This window comes from Dipodomys spectabilis, unplaced genomic scaffold, assembly GCF_019054845.1.
Source record: "Dipodomys spectabilis isolate Male_0828 unplaced genomic scaffold, ASM1905484v1 ptg000234l, whole genome shotgun sequence".
NCBI lineage: Eukaryota > Metazoa > Chordata > Mammalia > Rodentia > Heteromyidae > Dipodomys > Dipodomys spectabilis.
In genome coordinates this window covers 18,172,198-18,185,691 of record NW_024870911.1, presented here as the reverse complement: position 1 = coordinate 18,185,691, position 13,494 = coordinate 18,172,198, and the positions used below count along the sequence as shown (strand labels likewise).

At 41.1% G+C, this 13,494-nt stretch overlaps 1 protein-coding gene across 2 annotated transcripts in view; it reads right to left on the bottom strand.

Moving 5' to 3' along the window:
- LOC122124161 (SAP domain containing ribonucleoprotein) overlaps positions 1-13,494 on the bottom strand; it is a 65,925-nt gene that overhangs the window by 37,840 nt on the left and 14,591 nt on the right. For both annotated transcript variants that reach the window (XR_006150500.1, XM_042698861.1), the window contains exons 5-9: positions 12,343-12,394; positions 10,657-10,730; positions 10,212-10,240; positions 6,128-6,153; positions 2,342-2,410 (exon numbers count right to left, since the gene is read on the bottom strand). Coding sequence is in view for 1 of the 2 variants with exons in the window: in XM_042698861.1 (XP_042554795.1) it covers positions 2,342-2,410; positions 6,128-6,153; positions 10,212-10,240; positions 10,657-10,730; positions 12,343-12,394 (250 nt within the window). In the remaining variant the exon portion in view is untranslated. The remainder of the gene's footprint in view (positions 1-2,341; positions 2,411-6,127; positions 6,154-10,211; positions 10,241-10,656; positions 10,731-12,342; positions 12,395-13,494) is intronic.

Genomic DNA, 13,494 nt, shown 5'->3' with positions numbered 1-13,494 from the left:
GAGATCTGAAGATTCTGGTTCAAAGCCAACCAGGGCAGAAGAGTCTGTGAGACTCTTATCTCCAATTAACCACCAGAAAACCAGAAGTGATGCTGTGGTTCAAAATGGTAGAGCAGTAGCCTTGAGCACAAAGATGCTCAGGGACAGCACCCAGGCACTGAGTTCAAGCTCCATTACCAATATATAATAAACATCTATAGGTTACTCTTTTCAGCTTGTTGTAGAATTTAATTCTTTTACCACTATCCTCTTTAAAATTAATCTAACAAATTCTTCAACACAGCTCACAGTTCCTAAGGTTTAGTTTCATACTGGCAAAGTTGTATATATGATCCCACAGTTTGTAAATACATAATAGACTTTTGTTTTTGGTGCCAGTCCTGGGGCTTGAACTCAGGGCCTAGGCATTGTCCTTGAACTATTGTACTCAATGTCAATGCTCTATCACTTGAGCTTCAGCTCCATTTACATCTTTTTTTTTTTGCTAGTTAATTGGAGAAAACAGTCTCACAGATCTTCCTGCCTGGGCTGGCTTTGCAAGCTGATCCTCAGATCTCAGGCTTTTGAGTAGCTAGGATTACAGGCATGAGCCACCAGCACTTAGCTTCTACCTGAACTGGCTTCTGCCTGAACTGGCTTGACACCATGATCCTCAAATATCAGCACTCCGAGTAGCTAGGATTATTGGCAAGAGCCACCAGTGCCCAACATCATTTTATGACCACACACACACCAAAAAAAGGCCTGGTGATAGTGGCCCACATCTATAATCATAAATTACTCAGGAGGTTGAGATCTGAGGATTGTGGATAGAAGGCAGCACAGGTAGACAATTATGAGAGGCTCTTTGGGGGTTTGTGTTTGTTTGCTTTCTTGTTGTTTTTACCAAAAATAATATCCTTTGACGCAAATCACAAATCAACTGAACTGGCTTGCCATCTTGATTTCCTCTATATAACTCTCCATTCAAAGTTGAGTTTATTATGTGGCAGGCCAATTTTGTCCTTTACCAATAGGACTGACCCAAATTACTACTTGTACACACACACACACACACACACACACACACACACACACACACACACACACACACACACACACACACACAGTCAAGCACAAGAATGAAAACCAAGCTGGTAATCACACACACACACACACACACACACACACACACACACACACACACAGAGTCAAGCACAAGAATGAAAACCAAGCTGGTAATCAAAATCAGAACCAACGAGGCAGATCTTATTTTTATGGGTTTGGTTTTGTTTCGGGGGTAGGAGGTTTTTTAGTCTGTAGTCACCATGTGGCTTATAGAGAATAGGAATGCCATTCTATCTTCAGATAGTCCAAAGAATTGGATGAGACAATTTAAGCCAATTGTGTAAAAAAATGTCTATAAATGCCAGTGCCATTCTTCCCCTTGGCACTTCCCATTATCCTAAACCAACAGGATCCTATTCACTGAGAGCTGAGTTCCAAACATGAATAGACAGACTTTTATTGGGCGGGGGAAAGGAAGAAAATGATGGCATGTGAGAAGCCAGATTTCTTTTTTTTTTTTTCGGGGTCCAGTAGTGGGGCCTGAACTTTGGGCCTAGGCGCTGTCCCTCAGCTCTTCAGCTCGAGGCTAGCGCTCTACCACTTGAGCCACAGTGCCACTTCCGGCTTTTTTCTTTTTGCTTATGTGGTGCTGGGGAATCGAATCCAGGGCCTCATGCATGCAAGGCAAGTACTCTACCACTGAACCATCTTCCCAGCCCCGAAGCCAGATTTCTTTAAGTTTCTGTGTCATGCCTAATGTATATGGTATATTAGTAGAGTGGAATATAACTAATATAAGCAATCATCTAAAAGTCAGCCTAGGAAGAATAGCAGAGAATGTTTCCACAAACTTGTAATATGCTTGAGCTCTAATTCCAAAATATGAAGGAAGCAGATGACTTAATCAGTCAAAATATTACTTGAGCAGGGTGCTAGTGGCTCATACCTGTAATCCTAGCTACTTAGGCTAAGATCTGAGGATCACAGTTCAAAGCCAGTCTGAAGCCAACCTGGGCAGGAAAAGTCCATGAGACTCTTATCTCCAATTAACAATTCAAAAACTAGAAATGAAGTGGTGTAGAATGGAAGTAGTAGAGTACCAGCCTTAAGCAAAAAGAGCTCAGGGACAGTGCCCAAGCCCTCAGTTCAAAGCCCCATGACCGATCAAAACAAACACACACAAAATTAAGTTCTTAGAAGCCTGCTATGTTCAAGAGAGTCCTTCTCATTCTGTATAAACCTGCCAAGCCGATTTAATATGATAAAAACAGCACTTACATCCAATCTACATTACCTTTCTAGAGATTGAAGAGACATTCAAACCAAATCTTTGTGCTCTTTCCTTTAGCTTATCCAGGTTAACCTACAAAAATATAGGGATACTTTTAAAAATAAAAAGAAGGCAGAAACTATCATAAAACGCTAAGAATTCAGAAAAGTTTATAACATCAAAACAGTATGGTACTACACACTTGTAATCCCTGTATTTGGATGGGCTGAGGCAGGAGAGCTGAGTTTGATGCCAATGTGAGGTTACACAGTTATTTCCAGGTCAGCCTGGGGCACTGCCTGGAATAAAAACAAAAACCTGCTGGGCACCGGTGGCTCACGCCTCTATTCCTAACTACTCAGGAGGCTGAGATCTGAGGATCATGGTTCAAAGCCAGCCCGGGCAGGAAAGTCAGTGAGACTCTTATTTCCAATAAACCACTGGAAAACGGGAAGTGGTGCTGTGGCTCAAGCGGTAGAGCGCTAGCCTTGAGCTGAAGAGCTGAGGGACAGAGCCCAAGCCCAGAGTTCAAGACCCACGACCGACCAAAAAAAAACAAAACCACAAAAAAACCCCTATAACTTGTACTATCAAAGATATCATATTACAACAAACTTAGGAACTAACATAGCACCTATGCACTCCAATGATTATTGAAAAGCCTCTTCTAGAATGGAGTGAAGGTTTCAGCCCAGCCTCTATTTGTCAAAGGTAGCAAGAACTTAAAGAGATCAAAGTAGGCCAAACACTGCTTGAAAAAGGAACTGTTTATATAAAATATTACTTCCAAACAAGTCCATCATCCACAGCCTAAACCCATTCTTATACTAAGCTTCTGAAAATAGTTGTTTTTTTTTTGTTTTTTTTTGGTCGGTTGCGGGGCCTGAACTCTGGGCCTGGGTGATGTTCCTCAGCTCTTCAGCTCAAGGTGAGCGCTCTACCACTTGAGCCACAGCGCCATCTCTGGCTTCTTCTGCTTGTATGGTGCATGCAGGGAAGCACTCTACCACTGAGCCACCTTCCCAGCCCCTGAAAATAGTTCTTAACTCTATCTTCATCCAAAGACAAATTAACCTACCACTCAGCACTATGGTAATCTTTAGAAGACATATGCTGCCACTATCCAACTTGGTTCTCTACTCCCTCTTGTGGGAGCCTCGGTATAAGAGTTGTTATCTTTTCCTTTTTTCTATTTTTTTTTTTTTTGTCAGTCATGGGGCTTGAACTCTGGGCCTGGGCACTGTCTCTGAGCTCTTCAGCTCAAGGCTAGCACTCTACCACTTGAGTCACAGAACCACATCCTGAAAGTTGTTATCATAGGTTTAGAACATAGGTTTTTTTTTTGGGTCCGATCGTGGGGTCTGAACTCTGGGCCTGGGCGCTGTCCCTCAGCTCTTCAGCTCAAGGCTAGCGCTCTACCACTTGAGCCACAGTGCCACTTCCAGCTTTTTTCTTTTTGCTTATGTGGTGCTGAGGAATCGAACCCAGGGCCTAGAGCATGCAAGGCAAGCGCTCTACCACTGAGCCACCTTCCCAGCCCCTTTAGGACACGTTTTTAAAAATAACAGTAATGAAACATTTCAATTTCACTTACAACAGCAGGATTTTATAAAGCTGAACATATTTTATCACAGCATGTTTCATATTTTATCACAGCATGTTTCCATTTTCTAAACATGCTGACTTGGTCACAGTGACTAAGAAGGTCATTCGTATTTTTAATGTTCTTTTCTTTTTTTTTTTTAACGTTCTTTACCTACTCAGGAGGCTGAGATTTGAGGATTGAAACTCAAAGCCAGCCCAGGCAGGAAGGTCCATGAGATTCTAAGCTCCAATAAATCACCAGAAAACAGGAAGTACACTGTGGCTCAAGTAGTAGAGTGCTAGCCTTGAGCTGAAGAACTCAGAGCCCAGTGCTGTTGCCAGTGGCTCACGCCTGTAATCCTAGCTACTAAGGAGTCTGCTGAGATCTAAGGATTGTGGTTCAAAGCCACCCTGGGCAGGAAAGTCCCTAAGACTCATCTCTAATTAGCCACCAGAAAACCAGAAATGCTGCCATGGCTCAAGTGGTATAGCACCAGCCATGAGCTGAAGAGCTCAGTAACAGAGCCCAGGCCCAGAGTTCAAGCCTCACAACCAACAAAAATAAATAAATAAATAAATAAAATTAGCAATTATCAGCCAGAAGCCAGTGGCTCACATCTGTAACCTTAGTGTCTAAGGAAGTTGAAATCTCAGAATTGCAACTCAAAACCAATCTAGTAGAAAAGTCTGGGGGAGGCTGGGAAGGTGGCTCAGTGGTAGAGCGCTTGCCTTGCATGCTCGAGGCCCTGGGTTCGATTCCTCAGCACCACATAAGCAAAAAGAAAAAAGCCAGAAGTGGCGCTGTGGCTCAAGTGGTAGAGCACTAGCCTTGAGCTGAAGAGCTGAGGGACAGCACCCAGGCCCAGAGTTCAGGCCCCATGACTGGACCCCCCCCCCAAAAAAAAAAAGTCTGGGGGAAATAAAAGGATTAGAAGTGTGAACCAAGTGGTAGAATACCAGCTATGAGCAGAAAAAGCCAAACCAGAGTGCTAGTAAGTTCAAGCCCCAGTACTGGAATTAAAAAGAAAAAAATTAGACATTATTGACAGGGCTAGCGACACTGAGCAACTACTACTAATCCTGCCTGCTCAGAAGGCTGAGAACTGTAAGATCACAATTGGAGGTCAACCAGAGCAGAAAAATTTGCTGGACCTCATCTTCAAAACAATCAGCAGCCAGGAACCTGTGGCTCACGCCTGTAATCCTAGCTACTCAGGAGGCTGAGATCTGAGGATCGCAGTTCAAAGCAGTTCAAAGTCAGCCGGGACAGGAAAGGGCAGGAAAGTCCGTGAGACTCTTATCTGCAATAAACCACTAGAAAACTGGAAGTGGCACTGTGGCTCAAGCGGTAGAGTGCTTGCCTTGAGCTGAAGAGCTCAGGGACAGCACCCAAGCCCAGAGTTCAAGCCCCATGACCAACCAAAAAAAAAAAAAAAAAAAATCAGCAAAAAATAGGACCAGAGCCCGGCACTGGTAGCTCACACCTATAATCCTAGCTACTCACGAGAGTGAGATATGAAGATCGAAGTTCAAAACCAGCCCAACGCAGGAAAGAGACTCTTATCTCCAACTAATCACAGAAAAAGCCCAAGCAGGAAAGTCCACGAGGTTCTCTAATTAACTATCAAAAAAACTCAAAGTGGAGCTGTGGCTCAAGTGGTAGGGTGCTAGCCTTGAGCAAAATAACACCAAGATAGCACTCAGTCCCAGAGTTCAAACCCTAGGACTGGCCAAAAAAAAAAAAAAGTAGGGCTGAAAAACCCTACAAAATTTCAAACTCGAGCTCGAAAATTAGGCCTAGATTCAATTTTCAATTCCTAGTATCAGCAAAAACTAAATATAATGATATTATCTAAAGCCAATGGACAAGGCCTGAAACTCCAGTACCATAAGACAAAGAAACTGTTCTCTAGCTAACATTTATTTATCCTTTCTAAACAAGGAATGGCACAATACACGGCAATTTCCCTAACTCCTCTGTATCTCAATCATTTTTTCATTACTATTGTTATTTTTAGGTTTGGGAAAAAATTTTTCATAAAGTAAAAGACTAAAATATTACTATACTTATTATCATTATTCAGGACATACAACATATATCAAAAAAAAAAGTTACCAAACCTATGACCTGTAGAATATCTCTGATTCAAGGAAGTCTCTAATTTTAAAAACTAACTGTATAGAGTTAAGATCGGTTTTAATAAGGAATAAAAAAAGATTGCATACCATAGTCTTGTTATCAGACGACAGACCTAAGGAAGCAAAAAAGAATTTTATTTAATATTCTTAAGTCATAAATGAAGCCAGTAATATGACAACATAAAAAACAGTATATAGGGCAAATAACGTTTATCTAATAATGAAAAAGAAAAGGCAGAAAATTCATCTAGAGATGATGTATGCATTCACTGCTGGTGGGAACATAAATAATGAGTCTGTTTTGGAGTTGGCAGATACTTTAAAAAAATTAAACATAAAAAGCCAGGCCTTGATGGCTCAAGCCCCTAATCTTAGCTACTCAGTAGGATTGAAACCAGCCCTGGCAGGAAACTTCTTGAGACTCTTATCTCCAATTAGTTACAGAAAAAAACAGGTAGAACTGTGGGCTCAAGTGATAGAGCACTAGCCTTGAGCAACAGAAGCTTACAGACAGAGCCCAGGCTAAGTTCAAGCCCTAGGACTGCCCCCTCTCAACTCCCCACACACCAGCAAAAAAAAAAAAAAAAGTTAAAACATAGCTGGCCACTGGTGGCTCATATCTGTAATCCTAGGTACTCAGAAAGCTGAGATCTGAGGATCATAGTTTGAAGCTAGCTTGAGCTAGTCCATGAAATTCTTACTTCCCATTAACCGCCAAAAAAACCCCAGAGTTAGAGCTGTAGCTCAAGTGGTAGAGTGCTAGCTTTGAGGACAAAAGCTCAAGCACAGCACACAGGCCCTGAGTCCAAGCCCCAAGACCAACACATACATACAAAAAAAGTTAAACATACAATTACCATTGACCTAGTAATTTCATTCCTAGATAAATATCCTAGACAAAGATACACAAATGTTCATAGTATTATCCAAACTAAACAAAAAGTGCAAACAACCCAAACATTCCAGAATTTTCTTTCATTCTTTCATTCACTTTGGCAATATTGGATTCTAAAACTCAGGGCTTTCCCCTTGCTACCAAAGCACTCAACCACTTGAGCCTCCCATTTCCTGCCTTTAAGACACTTTTGCTATACCTTTACCAAATCTTTTCTTTTTTTTTGTCAGTTGTGGGGCTTAAACTCTGGGCTTGGGCGCTATCCCTCAGCTCTTCAGCTCAAGGCTAGCACTCTACCGCTTGAGCCACAATGCCACTTCCAGTTTTCCAGTGGTTTATTGGAGATAAAGAGTCTCACAGACTTTCTTGCCTGGGCTGGCTTTGAACCATGATCCTCAGATCTCAGCCTCCCGAGTAGCTTGGATTACAGGCACGAGCCACCGGAAACTCGGCTTTACCAAATCTTTTCTTATCCACATATACATACTTTTTTTTTTCATTTTCTGGTGCCAGTCCTGGGATTTGAACTCAGGGCCTGGGCACTGTCCCTAAGCTGTTTCTGCTCAGGACTACCATTCTACCACTTGAGCCACAGTTCCACTTCTAGTGTTTTTGTGAGTAACTGGAGATAAGAAGCTTTCATTTTGGACTTTCCTACCCAGGCTGCTTCTAACTTGGATCCTCAGATCTCAGCCTCCTGAGTAACTAGAATTACAGTATAAACCACCAAAACCAACACTTTCATTTTTGACCATAATGAAGTGGGTTGTTTTTGTTGTTATTTGCTTCATGTTTTGGTCAGTTGTGGGTCTTTAACTCGGCCTGGGCACTGTCCTGCAGTTCTTTTTTTTTTGGGGGGTCCAGTCGTGGGGCCTGAACTCTTGGCCTGGGCGCTGTCCCTCAGCTCTTCAGCTCAAGGCTAACGCTCTACCACTTGAGCCACAGCGCTACTTCCGGCTTTTTTCTTTTTGCTTATGTGGTGCTGAGGAATCGAACTCAGGGCCTCATGCATGCAAGGCAAGCACTCTACCACTGAGCCACCTTCCCAGCCCCTGTCCCGAAGCTCTTTAGCTCAAGGTTAGCGCTCTACCACTTGAGCCACAATGCCACTTCCAGTTTTCTAGTGGTTTACTGGAGATAAAAAGAGTCTCACTGACTTTCCTGCTTGGGCTAGCTTTGAACCATAATCCTCAGATCTCAGCCTCCTGAGTAGGTAGGATTACAGGTGTGAGCCACCAGTGTACAGCTCATAATAAAGTTTGAACTCAAGATCTTACACTTACTTGGTTGGCTGATGCTCTACTACTTGGCTTTTTGCTATTTTGGAGATGGAAGTCTCACAAACTTTTCTGAATAATTTAGCCTCAAACCACAATCTTCTGATCTCAGTCTCTTGAATAACTAGGATTAAAGGCCTGAATCCATCAATATCTGGCTCCATTCAGGTTTGTTTTGGGGCTTGAACTCAGGGCCTGGGCTCTGTCCCTGAGACTCTCTGTGTTCGGTCCATGAGCATCTTTGTGCTAAAGGCTAGCGCTCTACCACTTAAGCCACAGTGCCACTTCCAACTTTTTCTGTTTATGTGGTACTAAGGAATTGAACCTAGGGCTTCATGCATGCTAGGCAAGCACTCTACCACTAGGCCACATTCCTAGCCCAATAAAATTATTTTTTAAAAACCCAGGGCTGGGAATGTGGCTTCGTGGTAGAGTGCTTGCCTAGCATGATGAAGTCCTGAGTTCAAATCCTCAGTACCACATAAACAGAAAAGGCCAGAAATGGCACTGTTGCTCAAATGGTAGAGTGCTAGCCTTGAGCAAAAGAAGCTCAGGGATAGTGCCTAGGCCCCAGTGTCCAAGCCCCAGAACTGACAAAACAAAACAAAAACCCACAATAATACTAATTTTATTATCTTAAATAGTATACAACAGGGTTATAATTCAACATGTCAGTTTATACCTTTTTTCATGTTCTTTTATAATTAAAATAGGAACATATTTATTGATTTTTCATTTACTATCATTCTTTTATTTTCTTTTTGTTTGTGATAGTAGGATCAAACCTTGTGCATGTCCAGTAAGTACTCTATTACTGCATTACATACTTAATTTTTGAGAGAGGGTCATTATGTAGCTTAGGCTGGCCTTAAACCAGCTTAAAAGCAGGCAACAAAATTGAGATCCTTTAGCCTTTGCCTTCTGACTGTTGGGTTTACAGATGTATACTACCACTCTGGACTTGACTTGTTGTTTTTGTGCCAGTTAACTGGGGATTGAACTCAGTGCCTGTCCTTAGCTTTTCTTGCTCATGGCTGGCACTCTAACACTTGAGCCATCCCTCCACTTCCAATTCTGCTTATTAGTTGGAGATCAGAATCTCATGGACTGGTCTGGCTTCAAACTTTGATCCTAGCCACCACTAGTGACTCACACCTAATCCTACCTATGCAGGAAGTTGGGATCTGAGGATTATGGTTCAAAGCCAGCCTGGGCAGGAAAGTACAGGAGACTCTCATCTTCAATTTAGCCACCAGAAAACTAGAAGTGGTACTGTGTTTCAAAGTGGTGGCTCAAAATGGTAAAGCGCTAGGCTAGTCTTAAGCAAAAACAAAAACAAAAAAAACTCAGGGACAGTGCCCAGGCCCTGAGTTCAAGCCCCATAAACAAACAAAAAAAAAAGCTTTGATCCTCAGAACTCAACTTCATCAGTAGATCACAACTGTGAGTCACTGTACCTGGCTAGAATTTTATTTTTAACATAGAATAGTCTGCTATACTACAACATAGATTTATTTATCCAATTATTTTATATATTTTTTATTATTTTCAGTTATTAATATCTAAAAATAAATTCTTAGTTTCAAATACATTCAAGATTATTTCCTTTTAAGTTCTTAGAAGTAAAATAATGAAGGTAAAATATAGTCTTTTCCCTTTTACCACTTATACTATCCCATAATACTGATAATTTTATGCTGAAAAAAAAGCAATTTCATGCTGATAAGACAACAGACTAAGTAAGAAAAGTAGTAGAAAAGTCTCTGGGAATATGCAGGGAAGCCAAGACAAATGGTGGCAGCTCCTATTTCTTATAACATCAGAATTCACTCTTACTTAACTGCTTGAAAATCTTAAATATGACTTAATCTGAAACAACACAAACACTACAACCTCTTAAGGACTTCCAGAACTAACATGTTTACCTAAATTTGAAATAATGAAATCTTTATCAAAAAAGAAAGTAAGTAACTTTCTCATATGATCTTTGTACTCTTACCTTTTGTTGGAACAGAAGAAATTCCAAACCTGCAGGAAGAAAAACAAGCTAAATTTTAGGAAGCTGTTCACACTCTTGGTTGTCCCCAAGTCAAGGGTATATGACACTTCTAGCTTGTGATCTCAAGTTTTGCAATCATTAGCTAATTCTAACAACCCTATGAAAGAGGTTCACTTTACTCTCCTTCTCACCAAGAGTCAAGGGAATATACTAAAAGGAATCTTTATCCGTCAGTTCCTGACTCTTACCTATTATAAAACCTAATGATTAATAAAGGCCCATCTATACCACATTCAGATCAGCAGAGATATTGTAAGAGTTAGAATGTGTTCATTTCCTTTTAGCTGGGTATTATTCTACTTAAAACCAACAATTATAATGAAAAGTAGAAGTCACACGCCTAAGCTTTCATAACTATGAGATCCAAAAAGCTGGAGACACTCACCTAGCTGCACGAGCAGCTTTCTTACTCTCCAAACTGACAGGTACATTGAATCGTTCAGCCCTCTTCTGCATTCTCTAAGTGAAAACAGATGAAAGAGGAAAAGAAAAATTTCAGTTTCTAGATTTGAAAAGTTGGTTAGAAGCCAGGTAGCACTAGTTCATAATCCTAGCTACTTAGGAAGCTGAGATCTGAGGATCCCAGTTCAAAGCAAGCCCAGGCAGGAAAGTCCATGAGACTCTCATCTCTGATTAATCACCAAAAAGCAGAAAGTGGAGCTGTCCCTCAAATGTAGAGCACTAGCCTTGAGCACAAAAGCTCAGGGACAACTCCCAGACTCTTGAGCTCAAGCACCAGGATTAGCACAAAATAAAAAAAAAGTTGGTTAAAGGTTTACTTTACAGATATCAGTAGTAGTTTTAAGGATCTAAACTTAAAACATTGACAGTCCTCGGAGCTGGGAAGGTGGTTCAGTGGTAGAGCGCTTGCCTTGCATGCATGAGGCCCTGGGTTCAATTCCTCAGCACCACATAAGCAGAAAAAGACGGAAGTGGCGCTATGGCTCCAGTGGTAGAGCGCTAGCCTTGAGCTGAAGAGCTGAGGGACAGCGCCCAGGCCCAGAGTTCAGGCCAAACAACCAACAAAAACAAAAAACAAAAAAACAAAAACACTGACAGTCCTAGATTCTATTAGGTTGTATGTATCCTAAAAGCTTAATGGAACAGATATTTCCTGAAAGCAAACACATACAGGTGTGCATACACAAACTCCCTACTACCTTCATGCTCTAGAAACAAAAAGGAAAAATAAAACCCACATTCTGCATAAAGCCAAAAACATGTTATCTTTGGTTGATCTTTGGAAAAAGAGTTAAAAAATAACTTGGCTCTAACTGTAGTGGTAATTTTTCAGTTAGAAATGAGGCAGGGCTGGGAATATGGCTTAGTGGTAGAGTGCTTGCCTAGGATGCATGAAGCCCTAGATTCGATTCCTCAGTACCACATAACAGAAGAAGCCAGAAGTGGTGCTATGGTTCAAGTGGTAGAGTACTAGCCTTGAGCAAAAGAAGCTCAGGGACAGTGCCCAGGACCTGAGTTCAAGTCCCGAGACTGGGGGGAAAAAAAAGAAATGAGGCAGCAGCAACTCATGGAATTCTAAAATTTTAATAGTTCCTACCTTTGAAAGGTATAAAACTTAACAGAAAATATCAACTAGAAGCTGGTTTGAGATTTTGAGATAGAATCCAAATAAATTTTAATATCACCTGCTAGCAGGTAATAATTTAAAGAGGACACTATCACTGCTACTTTTTCAAGCCTATCAAACTCTAATCATAAGATGACAAAATTTTAAATAAGAAGACTATTTCAAAGCTGATACCCTATGTCATACCAAATATTCTCCAAAGAATAGTTAAAATTCCACCATAAAGGTGTCAATACTGATTTTCTGCTGTGAAAAAATTCTGAAATGATCATGCAGATAAAATGAAGGGCAAAAAATAGAAATGGCTAGGCATGACAGCACATGCCTGTAATCCCAGCATTCAAGAGGCTGAGATGGAAGGCTCACAGTTTGAGGCCACACTGGGCTCCATAACAAGATACTGACTGAAAAAAAAAACAGACAAAAAGAGACAGACACAGAGACAGAGACTGACACTGCTCTAGTAAGGAGCAGAATTCCTACCTCAGTCTGTGATATTTCAGATGTAATTTTTACTACCTTCTTCTCTGCTGCCCTGAAAAAGAAATATTTTTCAGAAATCAGGAAATTGGTATTTTATATCAAAACCTTAGAAATGTACAAAAAGTTGCGCTGCCACTGTTAGCTCCCCTGCAACCTCTTAATCCAAAGAAAACTCTGGCTCCTTTTCTTTTACTGAGAAGAAAAAGTTCAAATAAGACTGTTTCTTTATCTGAGGGGGGATGGGAATGTGGCTTAGTGGTACAGTGTGCTTGACTAGCATGCATGAAGCCCTGGATTTGATTCCTCAGTACCATATAAACAGAAAAAGCCGGAAGTGGTGCTGTGGTTCAAGTGGTAGAGTGCTAGCTCTGAGTGAATGAAGCTCAGGGACAGTGCCCAGGCCCCAAGTCCAAGCCTTAGAACTGGCAAAAAAAAAAAAAAAAGAAAAAAGTCAACAGGAAGTCTAGTTTAATATTTTGGGCTAAAGAGAAACACTCAAAGGATATAAAAAATGATTTCACTTTTTTCCTAGGAACTTTAAATTTACTTTTGGACTAATGACTAGTTCTCCAAACCTAATTTAAATAGCAGCTTCCAATTTTTATCACAACAATAACTAATGAGTACTCAATAAGCCCCAATTTCCTTGTTTTACAAATCCCTTATTTCTCCCAAGGGGACTGTGGCCCTAGTTGAAGCAGTCAAATTGGAACAAATAAAAATGCCAAAGAGAGTGAGAAGAAAAAAGCTTAAGGGGGGGGGGGGGGGGGGAGAGTAGAATTAGGAAAACATGGCAAGTTACAGGCAAAAGGTTTAAGAGAAAACAAAAGGGGGGACCATAGGGGCGGGAGACAAAGTTCAGAAGTACCTAGGATAAATGGAAGGGCATTAACTCTCCAACAAACAACTCCAATAAAACTGTGGGTCATAACCAGTCTCATTAAGGTCCCTCATTTAGAGACATGAACAGCTTTTGTTCCAATACCCCGGACACTTTTCCCATTTGATGCCCTGAAAGGTAGTAATGGTTTAATGACATTTTCAGAGGAAGCAATTCTGGAACAGGAAGCTACTCTCTCCTCCATCCTTTTGTTGGGAGGTCCCTGAACCAAAAGACAAGCAATGGGTGCCCCCTGCTGACCATATCTAAGT